The 19893-nt window shown below is 32.2% G+C and overlaps 2 protein-coding genes across 2 annotated transcripts in view; both read left to right on the forward strand.

Annotated features, from left to right (window-relative positions):
* The window catches only part of LOC135133897 (transient receptor potential cation channel protein painless-like), a 152423-nt gene that overhangs the window by 14421 nt on the left and 118109 nt on the right, over positions 1-19893 (forward strand). The gene's annotated exons all lie outside the window — the stretch shown is intronic.
* LOC135134332 (protein fork head) lies at positions 3323-5330 on the forward strand. The gene has a single exon (XM_064062979.1). The coding sequence runs from the start codon at positions 3562-3564 to the stop codon at positions 4855-4857; it is 1296 nt and encodes a 431-aa protein (XP_063919049.1). The 5' UTR covers positions 3323-3561; the 3' UTR covers positions 4858-5330.

The raw sequence follows: 19893 nt of genomic DNA on the forward strand, positions 1-19893 counted from the left end.
AGAAAGAACACTTGCAAGTTTTCTTTTGGTTTCAGAGATATCTAAAGTCCAATATTCACCGTCTGGTAACCGACGGTCCACGCTGTCCACTTCACAATGCATCTTGTTTGTTGTCTGCGGTCGACGGTCATAACTAGATAGTGATTTTTAGCAGATCACAATTTGACTTTTGTCTTATTTTTTAGATCAGTGTGCAGTCTTCTTAGTATCTAAATGTCTATTTTCTATAATTTGAGTTTACGTTCAATCACCTTTTAAATAGTAATAGTTTTTCTCGTTATTGAATCCTTACTTATATTTTATTTATTCCATATTTACCTATACTTATAACCTCGATTCAAAACTTTACTAGTAAAAACTTATAGAATAACTATGATAGTAAGTTTTCTGAAGGATAGACAAAGTTAACATTATAATAGAATCATTTAAGGAATGTTTTATTTTAGTTTTTGATTTTTCACAGCTTCTAGAATACAAAAATGCAGATTTCTTCGTTTTTTGACTATCTTCGTCTTTGTTATGATATCTGAATTCTACATTCGGAATACACATCAACCTAAGAACTGGTTCTCCGTGTCCGTCATAGCAATTCTTTTTAGAATAATTAATGTACTTTCTGGAGCACTTTGATAAGGTGTAAAAGAGTGCTCGGATGTAATGTTATTTAATTGTAAGGTATATACTAAGTATAAGATTGTAACATTTTCACAGAGCATCAGTAGATATATGTATAGACAATTTTTTAAATAAAAAAAAATAAGTAGATACCTACTTACTATAGGTAGATACTTACTTTACAGTTGTTATAAATAATATCTGTTATTATAATACTTATATGTAGATCATTAAATGTGATTTTTTTTAATGCTTCAAAAGTATTGAACCTAGAAAAAGAATTCAGAACTTCGGTAACAGAAGTATCAGAAGGTGCAAGATAATTGGGCTCATACCCGTTGGACACTGAACAATAATAAACAGTAATAATAATAATTCTAGGATCTTGAAAGTTGTTTTCTTAACTTAATCTTTAGGTACTTGGTCTTAGTATCCGTAATGATACAGGTCTTGCCTGAACGCCGAACATGTCCGGTTCAGTGACAGGTTTAAAATAATAATAATAATAAAAAAATTATGTATTGCAGAGAAATCATAGAATTATACCAATATTTGTTTTTTCAATATGATATGTTAGGTACATGTTTTTTAAATTAAAAAATAGAGGCGAAAATTTCTCCCAATGTATATTATAATACATTTCTAAAATATACAAGGTGATTCACGTTGGAGCACGGGTGCGATGTATTTTGAATACAGTATAACAATACTAGGTATAACCAATTACTACATCCTAGAAAAAAATATAAATAAAATACACCGCTTTATTTGTCAACTCTGTCATACTCGTTAAAAATTCATCGCCACTAACTGATTAAACACAAAACCAAATTGGAAAAATGTGTATGATTCCACTAAAAGTTTTTCAGACTTAGGTATACCTTAAGTATATTTGTTACGTACATCACCCTGTATATAATACATCAAATTGTAATTCCATTTAATTAAAATGTTTGGGAATATAGTAGAAAATTTATTCTTTTGTGAGGTATCTAACAGTTTTGAAAGAGGATAAGAAAATATGTAAAGATATCATGAGGAAATGTAAAGCAACAAATCAATATACCTATGCTTATTTTTAGCATTTAAAAATTTTATAATAAATGTACTGTATTTAAAGTGATTTATTATTGTATAACTTAGTGATTATTTTTAAGGCAATATAAACTCTTCTGAGCAAATTATATTCTAAACGTTACTTCAGTTTGGAGTGGTGTTAGTTTGTTGTTAAATCAATTGAATGAAAAAAATAGATACCTGCATTACTAAGTATAGATAGTATTCGTAATAATGAAAAAAAAAAAATGTCCGAGGGATTTTATAGCACTATTTATCATCAGCAAACTTTATTCTTACAATTTCACTTCACCATTCAATAATGGAACAAATCAAAATACCTAGAAATTTTGCCTCCAATAATTTCATTTAATTTTTCGTTATTCGATAGCGTCACATTTAATTAATAATAATGTAATGTGTATGACGTTAAGTATTTATTGTGTTCCTCGCAGTGAAAAAAAAAGTTAATTTATACCCTGTTTATCTAGGTAGGTATTATGACAAATAGAATAAATAAGAATTGTATCTGTCATTTGCGTTCAGAAAGAGCAAGTAGATTTTCTTTTCATTACGTTTGCAAGTTTGTATGGAGGATATTTTGAAAAATGTGTACCTATCTATTTAAGTAAATATGTTTATAAATAAATAAACTTATATATTATATAATATTCAGTTACTAGTAACAAGTAAAATATCCGTTAGATAAAACATACTTTTCTCCGCGTGAATTTTATTTACAATCTAAATTTTGAGGACTGATTCCGCTGATAAGTGAACACTGAATTCGAAAATCACGTGCTTTATTTAACAGTATACCTACGTATATCAATATATTTACAAAACATGAACTTTATCTCATTGACTCTTTAAGTATATAGACACTAAAAATAAAATTTCCTCAATTAAGTAAATATTTGTGCAACAAATTTATTTACTACTCGGTGGAAGTTTACAGAAAAAAATTACGACGCTAAATGACATTATCAGTATCATTATTAGTTATTTATTACAAATTAAATTTTAATTTTGTACGTACAGCGACGGTGCGTAATAAGAGATAAGTTTTCGATGACGTACTTAGTTAAATTATTCCCAAAGAAAAAACACCGCAACTACGACTAAAGTTATAAAGTCTTTATACTTATTTACTTACGGTCGGAGAAAATAATACATAAATTTGGAAAATGAATACTGAAAAACGAGCTTCTTGAAGAACTTAACCATTATGCAAGACGTATTAGCTATTGTATTTGCGATAAAAATTACCTGTTGAATCCACTGTAATAAAAACCACACAAACAAAATAAAACACTGATGCCAACTCCAGTAGTATTTATTGTGAAAAATCGTTAGAAAAAATTTGAAACCGAAGCAAGTGAAGATTGTACTAAGGATTGAAACAGTTGACGGTCAGCGGGTAGTGGAATCGAAAGTTAGTTCCTTGATCGGTCGGAGTGCGGCGTGACATATATGGGCGTATAATTGTTTCCCCTCAACTTACATCAGGATAGAAGTCGGATTCGGCCAATGCGCGCGATGTTTAGACCCCCCGTCGTCATGGCGACTGCGGCGTTTTCCTCTGATTGGTTCGCGCGTTACTATGGCGACCACCCTCCCCTGACGATTCTGTATTTGACTACCTAAAGCTCAGGGTACTTCACATCGGCTTGTAGTATCTAAGTAAACAGGCAGCAAGGAGTATTTGTTTTTCCAATCAGTGCTGGTTTGGAATACCTAAAGTGTTAACTTGTTTGTGGATCCGCTCGTGATGTAAACAATGAAACAAAACCTCCGATGACGAGTTAAGATCATATTGATTGATCCCGGTTTAGTGTGTACTGACAGCGTGCAGTGCGTCCCCAAGTGCAATAACAGTGCAATGCTATAATGCTGACTCAGAAGCTGTACTCTGACTCCACGACGATGGCGGCGTCGTCCAACGCCATGTCGCCGATGACGCCCACATACTCGATGAATTCCATGTCTTGCGTCTCCATGCCCTCGATGAATTGTTCCCCACAGGCGGCCTCCTTCGGCTCCAGCATGCTCAACTCAGGTATGGCGGGGAGCATGGCGATGAACGGCAACGGGATGTCCTCCTCGTCGATGGGCTACACGACCATCGGCTCCCCTATCTCCAATATGAACGCGGCCTGCATGGCCACCCCCATAGGCACCATGAACACGTACGGCACCGTCGGGACGCTGGGTCGAGGCGACCTCGGCGGCGGCGACACCTCCCCCAACTCGGCCCTGCAGCGGGCTCGGGCGGACAAGACCTACCGACGCAGTTACACCCACGCGAAGCCGCCGTACTCCTACATATCCTTAATTACCATGGCCATCCAGAACAGCCCGCAGAAGATGCTAACGTTGTCGGAGATCTATCAATTTATAATGGATTTGTTTCCATTCTACCGGCAAAACCAACAACGCTGGCAGAACTCGATCCGACACTCGTTATCTTTCAACGACTGTTTTGTCAAAGTCCCCAGAACTCCCGACAAGCCCGGGAAGGGTTCCTTTTGGAGTTTACACCCAGATTCGGGGAATATGTTCGAAAACGGGTGTTACCTCCGACGGCAAAAGCGGTTCAAAGACGAGAAGAAGGAAATTCTCAGGCAAACACATAAAAGTCCCTCACATTCGGTCGACAATAGCAACAGTTCAGAGAAGAAAACTCCCCTACAACACGGCGACGACACTCACAAGTCGCATCATTTAGATAAGAACTCCGATGGGGCTTTAAGCTCGATGTTGAGCATCCATCCATCGAAATTAGACGTCGAACAGATGAATCTTCTTCATACGAATGATCTGAATATGCATCAACAACATCATCAACAAAACATGTCGCACGAAGAATTGACGGCAATGGTAAATCGGTGTCATCCTCTAAGTATATCGAGCGAACACCAGGCTATGTTGCACCACAGCTCCATGACTCATCACCTCAAACAGGAACCGTCGGGCTTTACCTCCTCGAATCACCCCTTTTCCATAAATAGGCTTCTACCTGCCGAAAGTAAACCCGATATTAAGATGTACACGGAGATGCATCAGTACGCCGGATATAACACTCTGAGTCCGTTACCCAATTCGATGCATACCCATTCTACGATAGGCAACGATTATTACAATAGTCCTTTATATCACACCTCGACGGGCACGACCAGCTTGTGACAGTATCCCCTGGCGTAAGAAAAATTCTCGAATAACGCAAGATGCTGTAAATATTATCTGATGTAAATTTTTACTTTATGTGCAGTGTAAATACCATAGATTTTTTTAGTGTTCTGACGCAAATTTGAGGCACTCAATTTTAAAATATTGTTTGCTTAGATGTTCTTAATGTGGCGCGAGTGGTTTGAATAAAATCTTGTTAATTTCGGTGAAATCTCAGGCTTACGTTCGATCTGCAAAATTTTTTAACGAAATATTTATTGATGATGCATTGGCTTTATTTCTTACTCTTTTATTGTTTTTACTTTTTTATTTCTACTGTTTTGTAAAATTTGTTGAAACTTATGTACAAAATTATTGTAATAAATGTATTATAAATTTTAAAAATTTGTGATGTTTTAAATATGATTTTATGCAGTATTTGCAGTTTGTATTATATCTATCATTCGAGTACTTAGGAATATTTTTAAAAGTTTTTAAAATTATATAAGGAATGTGCAACTGCGAACCAAAATTTGTACATAAAATAAATAGAAATGTATATGATGTACATGTATATTGACTTTTTGTCATAATAAATGTTCAAATCTCTTTAAAAATACGTCATTTTTCTTATATGTTCCTCTAAAACTACAAAACTAAGGTTTCGTTTGGTATAGTTTTCCACATAATTTATTTCATTTCTCTTATAGGTACTCATGATTGCAACTGCCAGTTGTAAATTATAAATTTATACATTGGAAAAGCAACAAAATATAACGATTTAATTTAAATTTATAGCATAATAATTCATAATTTAAAGGTAGTTACATTAACATGCTCATATATAACTGTGAAAAAATACATCGTGTTTTTTATATAGATATGCATAAAAATATAAAAGTTTGTTTCCATTTGCGTACATACGATTTGGTGCAATTTCTGCATGTTCAGCTCATTTACTTCCACAAAATGATGTTTGCAGTTTTTGTTATTGAATAAAAATAGATACTGTTTGCTTTACCTAAAAACTACATACTGAAATTTGAATAAGGGTGCCAAAAAGTTAAAACTGTAAAATGTTCTATGTTTTGATCTGTTCTGTGATAATGAAATCGCACTTACTTACAACGAAAATTATATTTTCTGTTTCCAGAGATTACGTTTAATGCCATAATTAGTTGCAATCCATTTTCAAACATTTACTGTGACCAAGTTTTAACTTAGGGAAGTGTAATTTTTGTTCACATATAGCGTTTATTTATGTATTTAGAGTGTGGTTTCAAACTATTAAACTCACAACATATTAGTAAAAGAAAACACAGTCCTGAAACAAGGCTTTATAAAAATATATGCTTTTGTGTCAAAATTATTGACAAAAAATTGTAAATTATTGTAAAAATTGTATCATATAAAGCATATTCAGCATATTCTGTTAATTCTATTCTGTGGAATGAACTCACCACCCAGTCAAACGGATATGTGTAATACAAAGTTAATTTAATACGAGTAGTTGCTCACAATTTTGGTTAACAGTGAAGTTAAGTCATGGATTTGTCACATTTATTTAGTAAAACGCAATAATGTTAAATTTTGTGTTCTTTATTGTCTACTTCTTTTCGAACACTTCGTTCTTAGAAGTCACTGAAGGTAAGTGATTTTTATACATATTTCATTATGGATTAAAAAAAAACAACAAAAAAACCCAATTAATTATTATTGTAATATGTTAATTTGTGTTATTTCGTTACATTTATGGTGACTAGCTTTCAAATACATAAATAAAAAAATACTAATACCTTTTTTCAATTAAAGCTCATTATATAGGTATGATCGTTATAGATATAAGTGATAAAAATATTAGGAGTTTATTTTGAAACTATGGAGTACCTAAATAAAGCAGTTGAACTGCGTTTGTTTTGTAGTAATCCAAAAAGTAAATAAAGTTCTAAAATTATTTTTAGTTATTAAATTTTTTAACGGTAACATCCAGTATATTTCCACAGATTTAGATTTTTTGGAGAAAAATTGTATCATATAAAGCATATTCAGCATATTTTCGTTTTTACGTAAAAAAAAATTGTCGTATTGAAAAACCTTCAATTTTGCCATACCTGCCTATACCTACCTAATTTTGTTGAAATTTTTTTTTTAAATTATTGTTTTGATGAACCTAGACACACTTAGTATTAAGAGAAAGTATGCTTGAAAAGAAGTTTGCAAATATTATAAAATCTGTTGTACCTACTTATTTGAAAAACATGAGAAGTGGCATTTTGCAAATTTAGTAGGTAATATTTAATAATAAGTTTAAAGTTTATTCAACCTTTTATACCTATGTTACGGTAAGGTGATGGCTATAAAGTTTTGTGCAAAATTCCAAACCTTTATGTTCAAAAATGATGGAGCTGTGAATTTGTAGGTATATAATAAGCTCGTTTTTTCCAAAAAATTCACATATTTTGAAAACCGTTGTATCCGAAATGAGTTTAATTTAGTAAAAATATATAGTGTGTTTTTTTAACAAAATTGTGTAACTTTTAAATGTGTATATGAAAGTAATTATAAACTGTAGTTAGTCCTAAATAAGGTAGTTCCGTAATACAGGGTAAAAAAGATAATTGCGTAATGTTCCACCTACAGACACCGTTCAAATAATTTGTACCTATATGATGATGACTGACTGTAAGTGTTGATTAGAAATCAGTCAAGTTAATAATTTGAGGAGCTAAGAACTTACTACACTAATTTTTCAAACAAATTTTTAGTATCATGAACGAACTTCTTATCTATACTAAAGCAATATAAGATAGGTATAGTTATTATAATGACGTCTGTATAAAACAATGTACAAATCACGACAACCGTGATTTTTGTTCTTCATTTTATGACAAATGTGACAAATTATTTAAAATTTATGGTTCCGTTAACCGGTTTTAAATAAGTATATGTATTGTATGGACCTGCTTACAGATTACAATGAAATTTACAGAAAATATCTTATTAATTAATCAGTCAGTTAATTTTTTTTACTTTTAAACGTCGGAGTTATTGCATATAAATAATAATTCCTGGATAATATACGCAAACATATTTAATCTTAATAGAATATCACTTTTTATTACCTGTTTTATCATGCACGAAAAAAGAAAGGCAAATCGAAATGAATGATAACCAAAATGTGTTTACGTAAAGTCAATAATCTGAATGTGAAATGATTCGTAATATGATTGCAACAGATCGTACGAAAATAATACCCAAACAAAATATACCTACAGATGTTCCAAATATTTTACCTATTTTTAGACAAAAATCAGCACCGCTTCTGGGTTTTAGTGACGCTGATAAAGCTATGTTAATTTTTGTCTTCCATGCATTAATATAGATAGCTAATATTTTGTCATACCTTCATATACCTACCTGCGGCACGAAATATGAAAATTTTGATTACTTTGCACGATATTACTAACTAAATGGTAGAAAATGATTATATTTTGTTAGTTTAATAAAATGTAATAATTATGTTCTACCATATAAAATAATAAAAAAGTGCTGCAAGAAATAATCCCCAAAAATGTAACTATAGAGTTCAAATTCAAATGTTGTTACGTCATAAAAATTGAGGAAAAAAACTAAAATTTATACAAAATAATTTTTATAAAATGTTAATATGTGCTTTTGATATTATCGGAGAACCTCAACTCCGTTCCAGGTCGGACGTTTACTACTTCGACACCTGGGGTGCGATTTTGTTTCTCGATCGAAGTGATAAATTATCACTGCGACAAATGTCAATTAGGGTTTTGTCTAACTTCTTTACTTATTATACGTCTACTTTCTGATTTATTTAGTTTCACGTTTGTTTTGTATATGCACAAAGGGACGGCTAAAATATATGGAAACTTTGCAATGGGTGCTTTTATCATATTGGACCGGAAGTTAAGGTGACGGATTAACGCACTCCAGGAACCTGTGTAACGAGATATGACTTTGGGCTGGAATTGATGTTCGCCCGATATTATACCTTTAAATCTAAAAATGAATAAACGTAAATTTCCCGAATGGAATAATAAATGTAAATGGTCATAACGTGAGAGAAACTGGCTATTGATCTGCTAATGTATCCAGCTTCCAAGAAGAATTCAAATTACCTGTTCTAATTGTTGAAATCTTGAATCAAAGTAGAGAGGACAAATTCGAAGTTACGCCGCCCTTTTAAGTTTGAATTTTTGTGCTGGTAGTTGTAAAAATCATGTTTCGCTGTTTAGTTTAATCTGTAGCGCAGTGTCCAGCTAAAAGTCAAAATATTTTCGTCTTGGTAGGAATATTAAAAAAGAATAATAATAAGATAACACTGATCTGACTGTGTTTTTCACTATTTTTTCTAGAGAGATTTTTTTTCAGGAAAGAAATTATCAAAAATCAAATTATTTTTGGTGTGTCTAGCATCTGTTAGTGACATTGAGGTTTGAAACTTGAAATTTTAAAACGAAATCGAACTAGTTTGTCGAGTTGTCTTTTCCCTGGTTGACTGTTTTGATAAAAAAATAGTGACGAAAAATTGCAGTTAATACCTCCCGAGTTGCAACAAATAGCTATTGTTGGTTTCATAAATTAAAATAAAACACTGCTATAATAGACCTCTTAAAATACCGGAATAGAAAAATATACCTAGATATTATACCTATTTAATTTATACCTCTCTGCTATGTTGGTGTATGATTAATTGAAGAGTTTATTCCATGATAAATTCAGTGTTTAAACTGATCTGGATTCTCAGTTGCTATTAACGCACAAAACAATTTTGAAACGAGGTTTTGAAATATAAAAAATAAATAAAAACAGAGGTACTTTCACGTTTGTGTGTATAGGTATGTGAAAAAGTTGCTTTTATCTTTATAAGAATGGACAAACTAATACGATGATAATAGATGGCAACTAAGCACATAATTATAAGATTAAAGTGACGCACGAATGATAATGTTATAATTTTATGTGTGCGAGAATTTTTTATAACTCGAGTAACTTATTTCTAATAAATATTAAGAAAATTATATTCTGCAAAAGCCATTTTTGTATTAACATATTTTATTTGTTTCTTTTTTAAAAATCACAGCCATGAATTTTTCTAATAATGTTGACATACCTAGTCATTTGTGCAATAAAAATTTTTTACGAAAATTTCTGATCTCTTATTTTATCCATATATTACATAGTTTTAAATGAACAAATGATTATAAAAACCAAACAAATATTTTGTAAAATCATGTTTGAAATATTTATAATGATAAGCGAACAACCAAAATTATCACCATGGCGTTAGATTTTTAGCTGTCTTTCTCATTCATTTTTGTGAATGGTAAGCAATGAAAAAGGCAGCTTATATAGGTATATGTTCAGAGCGCCAACTTGGGGCGTTTTTTGTTATTAACTAATAATTTCAAATTGCACAACTTTTTAAGCGAAACTAGGAAGTTACTTAACATTTTAAAAATAACTTTTAATTTTTGTATCGAATCTTACATACTATCAGTTAAAATACCAATCTAACCGATATGAAACCTCTCCAATAATATTATTGTAAGCGCATAGTGTGAAATATGTAATATAATCTTTATATTAAAGATAGTGATTACAAACTCACCAAGTCACCTTTTATGCGCTTAATAAAATATTTGTTATGTCAATAATTTAACGTAGAAATATGTTTTTTTGTATGTACAGACCTACCTACATATCTGCATACTTAAAAAATATCTTGTAGATATATTATATTGTACCATATATAGTTTATATTCAGACATTTAGGACATAAATTATTTGGATCGAGCCAACACTTCATTCTTCCCGATAATGCAGCAATCAGAGCAGACTTAATAACTGCTTATATACAGCATCGACCACAAAATACAGGGACTTTATCTCAAATACCCTGATCCCGGTTTTCTAAACCCAAAACAAAGCCACTTTCAAGCCATATTATACGCAAGTAGAAAATCGTTTTATTGTGCGTAGCGGTTCCTCTGTCCGATATTCTCTGCGTCGGAACCGTGATCTCATCATTTCGTATTCCTTTTAAGTCAAAAGCATGGAATTGCGCAAGTAAACGTTTTATGGTTTATTATTTTTATCTCTTTATACTCCGTCAAACTTCATTGTTGGAGGATTCTTTATATTTTTAATGATTTGTTCATCGTTCTGCAAACATACTAATTTGTGTAGCTTAACGTCTATTTCGCCGTTATCATTTTATGCGCTGAATGAGTTCTGCACGAGATTCGGAATTAAAACAGAAACTCAAAGCTGAGATTGTGGAGTGGAAAAGTTGAATCAAAATGTTATCTTTTTAAAAAGTTACGGGGCTGCAGTTTGTGCTTTTAAATTCATTGTACCATATTGTATTGAGAATTTTGCCCTTGTGGTGGTAACTGCTACGTTCGTGTCTTATTACTGAAAATATGAATTTTGAGTCGAAGTATTTTCGCTTATAGGGGAATAATTCATCCAGCAATGCGTTTTTGCTTTGGTTGTCTCCAGTCGCTGGAGGCTTGGCAGCCTCTTTTTAGCGGGGAGCGGAGGCAGGGCGCATGCGCCTCCTATTCCGTCAATACTAGCACCAATCCGTGCTTGAAGAGTTGGCCGTGGTACGATAAAACGCAACTAACTTGATATAGCCGCTTCCTATCTATATCTACGGACTACGGAATTTCATACGATGGATCGCCGCTCGTAGAGATCTATTTACTTAAACAAAATGGACGCCTCAAGGTCTTTTTGTATACTCGGCTCGAGATAATTTGATTTGATTATTTTCAAACTTGCTGATTTGCGATTAAGAGTTGACTTTTGAAATTTTGAAGGAAAGTACATAAAAGAAAAAGGTTAGATTATGTTCTTTTTACGTATATGTATGATTTTATTTATTTATTATATTATTGTCCACTTTAAGCTTTAAACTTCCCTCCAGTCTATTATTTACAAGAATAAATTGCTGATGAAAATTCGAACACAGATATATGGTGCGTCAAAAAATGTAGGTATGTTATTGATTCCCTACACAAAACTTCAGCTCGGATACTGAGATTAAATGAATAGTTTTTGATATGATTATCATCAAGTTTCTATGTAAGAGTTACTACAATGTTACTGTGTTCATAGAATTTCGAGAAATGTCAGCCATTTCTGAAGCAAACGATAAAAAACTAATTTACATGATGAACTATACTGTTTAATTAAGTACATTTTATGCACGCTTAACATCTACATTATTTTTTTTAAGAACATTTAGGCAAATGAAATAAAAAAACGGGATGAGGATTTTCATCAGAACAGAAAATCCTTATAAAAAATGTTTCCACCACGTTTCATGAAATATGAATACACATTATTATAGCTATGATTTAAATATCTCACAGAGCGAGCTCCAATTGCGGAATATTTAGGAAAACGTGCCTTAGTTAATATTACCTAATTGATTTGATTGAATTTCATTAAAATTAAAAGATCTAATTGCGCGTACGTAATGATGAACTAAAAAATGCAATAGTTGTTGTGTTAGTTCTAGGTACATACACATACTAAAGAGAAGTGAACATTTTCGTATGTTAGTTCTTGAAATTGGCTAATAGAAGATAGTGTCGAGATCCAAAGGCCGGTAAAATTTACACAGTATCAATTAATTAAGTTATTTCAGATCGTATACCTATCCTACCTACATAAATATGTAGATAGGTATAACAAATGCCCTCTTGGTAAGTCTACTGTAAGTCCTCTGTCGTTAGTCTGTTGGCGATTTTATTAAACAGGTAATTTCCAAAACTACAGTGGACGTAAACATTTTGTGCGTTTATGGCTTCATACCAATTTAAATCCCATTATAATTCAATAGGGCGTCACAGCCGAATGTCTTAAACCCGCTTACTGATAACCTACCTGAAAAGAGGTTTTCTGGTAAAAGCACAGGGTAGTATTGTCTCGGCCATCCCTGACACGTGCCATGGTTTGCATTTGCTAAGTTTTATGAAGGGTCGGCTGTAAAGTACTTTAAACGTCAAAGCCATAAACGCACAATATGTTTACGTTCAGTGTACCTACTTGAGTAGGTACTGTGAAATTTTAGGTATCTTATTTTAGAAATATGTACCTATAAAAATGTAAAATATGAACTAAAATTTGCCTTATTATTCGTTAAAATTTGTTGATTTCATCTCAAAGTGGAAAAAATACTATAACCCTTATTCCTAACCTTATGCGTGCAAGTTTTTGAAATCAAAAGTGTGGCATAAAATTGCACAATCTAACTCAGAAGCTGCAAAATCTATTGTTGTGAAGCTTTGCACATCCTTTAACGTTACGCAAATATAGTAAATCGCTAACTTTCGTCTAGTTTTCCATTCCAAGAACTTGATGAAGTCATCTCAGAATTCTAATCATTTCGCCGGAAAATGATAGCGTAACACAATTCCTTATCTATGATTTCATAGTGGATTTATTGTTTAATGAAATATAATCTGCATATAACAAACTTTTTTCAAATTTGCCATCAACATCAGAATTAGGTACCTAATGCCATTTTAATTTCTCCAAAAATCTACTTCGATATGCAACACTGTTGACTCTTTGATAATATATTTTTATTTTTTATATAATTGATTAGAAAGTATGTTTAGAGAAATAATGACTGAATAAGTTAATTTCACTGTTTAAATGAAAGCTTTTTTTAACCAATTTTTTTGTAGGTATGAGGTTGAAAATCTGGAATATAAGTACCTATTTAAAACTAAAAACACGTTACTGAGTTAATAACAAAACTGCAGCTTAAGAAATATTCATCAAGTAAAGATTTATCTGTTTTATTATATTTTAATATAGGTACACTGAATATAATTTCTTAGGATGACGCTGCAGATTTTGTGAAAGAGGTAATAAATAAATGCACTGGAACTACATTTGTGTTAGTTACTATCTTAGCTAAGTTTGGTTGTAAAAATTAAATAAATAACAAACTGTATGATACTGCACATTTTAAGAGAAATTTAATTACTTAATAAACTTTTGATTAGAGTCTTATCATCTTTTTGATAATTTTGAAGTACACTCAAACTTTTAGGATAATTACTGTACCTACTAGTTTCGACGAGTATCTATTTAAATTCCTAAAATCAGACATCTAGGTAGACAGCTAGGCAGTCAAATAAACAGACAACAGAGAGAAATATTAAATTTACATTTTTGCATTGTACCTACAACCTTTTAATGCTAAGAAAACATGAAACTGGACATTGGATAACATTATATTGCTTCCCTTAGTTATAGATAAAAACAAAGATTCAAGACACAGATATGATTGTTGATAACACGTGTTGGTTTCTTAAAAGATGTTACGCAACACAGCAAGAATTAATATTCATCAGTAGAGAGCGGAAAATATGCAGCAAAATTTTGAGAAATATGATCATATGATATGCATCAAATTTATGCAAATATGCAGTAACTTTCTTAATATATGCAGAGATATGCAGTTGCATATGCTCCAAAAATTAAAAAAAAATCGTAATAACCGAACTAAATTTATTTACAAATTACAAAAACAGGTTTCCCGGGCATAAGTTTTATTACAAACAATACATAAATCACATTGCAATGTGTGTAATTAATTCTCACTAACACAAATCACATTTTTAAAGTAATATTGTTATAATAAAAAATAAATATAAACAGAACAAATTGAAAAATAGTAGTAATCAACTATTTAATTACCATTTTGGTAACAGTTTATTTTTAAATATTTTTCGAAATATTCTAACAAAAAGTTTTTCCGGTGATTCTAAAATATGCTTTTGTAAGTAGAAAAAGTGCGTACTACATCCACAGATGTATGAAAATCCTTACCGGTTTAGAGCAGGCGCGACAGAACAGAGTTCCTTCTTGAAGAATAAGTTCAGGAAAAGGTTTAATCCATAAATTAATTTGAGTTGTCTTGGACATATTGACATATGTATCGCTTTAAATTCTTTCAATGCAAACTCACGATGAAAAATAATAGGATAAGGTCCTTTCGTAACGAACAAAAATATTGGGAATGAACGGCATTTCCAAAAGTAATTAGAGCCCGAATTTACCTGGAAGAATGGCTTAACACCCGGTGGTTTCTCCAAACTACCATAAAACCCAAACCTTTACTAATTATTTGAAGCTGAGGACAATATTTGTAATATGATTCATGAAATTTCGTTTTTCTAGATAAATGCCGATAGAATGACATTTTTTTTCAAATTAGCACAAAAATTGATAAAAATGCAAAATATGCACCCGTTACGTGAAATATGCAGCAGAAGTCAAATATATGCAAATATGCAATTTTTTTATAGCTGTATTCATTTTTAATTAGCATGATTCGTTCACATATTAAATATCAAGACTTATATGCCAAAAATAACGGATATGCAAGTTTCATAAAATTCGCTCTCTATTCATCAGTCTTCAAGTATTTTTTACATTTATTACATATTTGAAATTTTATTTTCTCAATAAAATTTGACGCGACGGCATTAATTCTTGGGAAGGAATTATTACATACAAATATTTATTACTTACTTTATTATCTTCACGATAATCTCAAAAACATTTAAAACGTTAGATTAATCGGAGATTGCCATTTAAAGTATTTTCAATAGACGTACTACAGACAGGGTGATGCCAACGAGAATACTGAACCATTTTTTTTTGTTAATAGAATTATTATAATTTTTCATTTACTAACTGTGAATTAACAGTAAGCTCTCTCATAAGATCGTTAAATTCACCGATAAATGAAAATGCTCTTATTTGGGTAGCACTAAGCGCTGAATTACGTAATATAAGTACATCTTAAAAATTTAAGGAAAAGGAGCCTATAATTTGTAGGTATTTGTACGACAACACCAAAAACTACGCTTTTCCGAATACGAGTGAATTTATTGGACCGTATGTCCATAATTAGGATATTGAAAAATTATGAACAACTCTCCAGAATTGACAAAGAAGAAGTGCAAGTTCGAATTTCGCTGGGCGCTGAACATTTTTTTTTCCCTTACATATTTCTTTACACTATATCTACTTTTTTTTTGGCCGTTAAGTATCGACAACCAGCGATGGAGGCCCGAATTCAATACACTGTTTGAGCTAGGTTTATTTCAAAATTATGCTTAATCAACGAAAATATACTTTCTCAGAGAACAAAAAATAAATTATCATCTTTGCAAATATGACTCTTTGTCATTTTAATGTTTAAATTTAACGTACAATGGAAAACCAATGAGTTAATGACTAATGATAATATAATTTTTGTTCAAATACTAATTTATTAAAACTCTTGTTAATTTTCACTATACACATGTCTAATATCCACGTTAACACTGTTTATTTTTCTTAGGTTCAAAATTCATTTCAAAAATATGTTAATTTTATGTTTTCTCTGTGTGTCATAGCTTTTAAAATATGAAAAAGCAGGGCTTCCTTTTTGCTTGTCTGTTGGTGTACAGTATTTTTAAAGATATTTGGAACTTTATGAGTTTCATTAGTCCTTGGTCGACTTTCATTTGCCTAGTATTGAGCTTAATCCCCATAAAAGTAGCCGAGTACAATCCGGCCTGCATGCAATGAAATGCAGAATTCTGCCTGCGGCACGGAGCTTTGAAACATTTATGTTAGGGGCATTTATATCCCGCTGAGAGTACAATAAAAATTTTAAACTCTGTTTCCAAATATCTTTAGAAACACTTTACCTAGTAACTTTACTCGACAAATTGTTTGAAATGTTAAAACGCGTTCATCATACGAGGCTCTTATACTACCGTAAGTGGCCAGTCTTTGGACAGATTCTAGTTCCAGGTGGTCTTTTCCCCAGTCCACGCTCCACACAGGACCAGCATATTCAAGTATAGGTCTGCAATAAGTTTTAAACAGCTTAATAAAAGTCGAGGGTGATGCATCTGTAAAAACTTTGGGCAAAAGGAATAGAACAAATCTGGCTTTATTACATATCTTAATGATATGAGGTGACCAGGAGAAGTTGCTTGTGATAGTAACACCAAGATCAACGTGTGTCTCAAATACCTTGAGAGTTTGATTGTTGATGGAGTAGTGCAACTGTGGATTATTCCTTCCTAAATGTAGCACAACGCATTTGCTAACATTTAAGGGTAAAAGCCACTCTTCGTACCAAACGACAAGGCGGTGTAAATCATTTTGCACAGTGTTAGATTAGAACTACTTAGTTATTGAGTTACTGAATAACTTGGTGTCATCTGCGAAGAAGGAAGACTGCGAGTTAATGCAAATTGCGATATCAGCAACATAAATTAGAAACAAAAGTGGTCCCAACACAGAACCCTGTGGAACACCACTTGAGCCCTGAGCAAAATTAGAAAGTTTGTCACCAACTTGGACACGGAAAACTCTGTCCGAGAGGTAGACTCACAACCACGCTAGCAAAGAGCCTCTGATTCCCACATCATTGAGCTTGTACAGCAACCTATTTTTGGGCCCTCTGTCAAAATCTTTAGAAAAGTCTAGGTAACTAACATCTACTGGACCGCCTCTGTCAATTGCGTAAGTCCAGTCATGAACACATTGTAATAGGTTGGTTATTACAGATCTACCTAATTTCGGAGTCAGTTTGAGCAAAGTTGAAAACTGTTTGATACTTAGTCACGTTCTCCGATTTCTTATTAATAGTTATTTGGAGATTGGTTGTTACGACTGCATGATCTGGTTTGCCTATAGGCGAAGATACCTTGACTGAGGAATGAAGCTCGGGATCCTCGGTGATTATGAGATCTAAAGAAGAAGGGTTATTACTATGTCTGAAACGAGTGGGTTCTTCCAATAATTGTGTCAACTGGTTATCCCATAGGAAATGACAGAAATTTTTGGTTACTTGTGATTCAGGGAGAGTTTGTTGTGGCCAGGTTAGCTCCGAAAAATTAAAGTCACCAAAAATAATGGTATCGCATTTAGTCGCAATGACTGTGTTGATTTTGTTATATAAATCAATCGGTTAAAGTTAAAGTAGTTAACCCACCAGGACGATAAACGTATATCAGGTTAATAGACATGGAAGGAGATTCACAATGGAGAGAAAGACACTCAGATAGATTTGTGGAAAGATTTGACGGAAAAAACTTCATCTTTTAAGAAGGCGCAGACCGCTCCACCAATTTTACCAACTCTGTCGGCCCTATATAAAATATAATCAGGTATATCAATAATAGTATTGATGATACCAGAGTGCAGCCAAGATTCGGCAATTAAGATACAAGCAGGATTCAAGGAATTGACAATGGATAGAAATTCAACGAATTTTGCGCGAAGAGAACAGATGTTAGTATACATAATGGGAAGATCGAGAACGAGAGTGGCATTTAGTTTTTTGGCGAAAGGTGAACTATAGAAGGAGCACCTCTGACATATTTTATAGTTATGTTATCTTCGCCCTTAGCAAGTCTATTTTTTAAGTCTTCTCTTAATGTATTCAATTGTGTCAGCTGAATAGGTGTTTTATCATCCCTTAATATAATCTTTCACAAGGTCTGAGATTTGATAAGGGGTTGTTTATTTTTTTGCAAGTAGCAGGAGATATAAGAATTATTGAATACGACTTTAATGGGGCGTGATTTATCAGGTTTAAATTGACCCAGCTTAAACAAGTTGATTATTTCAAAGTTAGGGACATCAAATTTACCATTAATAATAGTGTTAACGATCTCGCCTATCAAGTTTTTGTTTGAATCAATAGATCGTTCACACCAAGGATTAGTATGTTGTATTCACGAGAAATACGCTCTTTTAGTTCGCTGTAATCTAAAGATTTAGCAACGTCAGCATCATTAGGTGAATTGGCTACGGCCCGGGAACGTATTTTTTCAGGATCAGATTTCACTGTGGCTAAACTGTTAGTCAAGGTGTTAACATTTTGAGTAAGACTTTGGATATTATTGGAATTCTCGTTTATCAGTTTTTCGTGCCCGGTGATTTTAGTATTTTGTTATAATCACTTTTTAGATCAGATGACAGTTTACTTTGAACAGTTTTAATATTTTCTACGCCAGTCACGAGGGTAGATTGCAAGGATTGTATTTCATCCAATCTCTTTGATCTTCGATAGCGGGTATTGTATTCCATTTTTCACTATTTTCGCACAGATAGTTTAAATCGGCTTCATTTAAATGAGCGCATTCCGTGTGATATTTGTGATTACAAGTGGAGCAAGAACTTTCCGTATGGTTTGATTTGAAACATTTTTTAGGATGAGAAGCAACGAGTTGTATGAAAGTGATTAAAAATTATACAGATAAATTGAGGCAGACACTAGAAGTCTATATCTATTCCTTACAGGAAGGATGTTTGGGGGGTATAAGATTGATTAATTTATATTGAAATACCTTGAAAAATCACGATGAAATGAGGAACAGCGATTTGCACTACTACACACACACTTGGTTTTCGAATCTTTGCTTTTAAAACATTAATCTAAGCATTTGTAGGTAAATCCTGTTTAAATTTTATAATGCTTGGATATATTTCTACCCGTACTTTTATCTTAATTATCTTAATTTTTGGAATAAAATGAAAACTGAACAAGAAAATTTGAAAATTTAATTCAGAAAATATGAATCCGACTGCTCTGAAATCTTGCGAACACTTTAAGGTTATCGTAAGCACGATAAATCGCTAATCAGAATTTGTCCATTTATACTTTTCAGAACGTTGTTAGAGTTCTTCCAAAAGTTTCCTAGATACTCCTATTACAACTGTGGGGGAACATGTAGTAATGGCTTATATTTTAGAGGTGAAAAAATGTTGTTAAAAGTACCACCAAATTCACTACTTAATTTGAAAATACTTACGTAATAATTAATATTAAAATGTGTCCAACTTTGTTGAAAAATGTGTTTTAGATTAATAATGGTATATTTCTAAAAACCATCATTGACATGACAGCGTGCTACAATTCCATAACGGGACGTCAACTTTAGAGGCCTTGCGTAGGTTAGCGATCATTTTACCTTACTCTGA

The sequence above is a fragment of the Zophobas morio genome, unplaced genomic scaffold, assembly GCF_036711695.1.
Source record: "Zophobas morio isolate AGI-343-1 ecotype UQ-CSIRO unplaced genomic scaffold, CSIRO_AGI_Zmor_V1 ptg000023l, whole genome shotgun sequence".
NCBI lineage: Eukaryota > Metazoa > Arthropoda > Insecta > Coleoptera > Tenebrionidae > Zophobas > Zophobas morio.

What these genes read in the sequence shown, in the direction of transcription:
- LOC135134332 (XM_064062979.1), top strand. Translation starts at nt 3,562, where the DNA reads ATGCTGACTCAGAAGCTGTACTCTGACTCCACGACGATGGCGGCGTCG.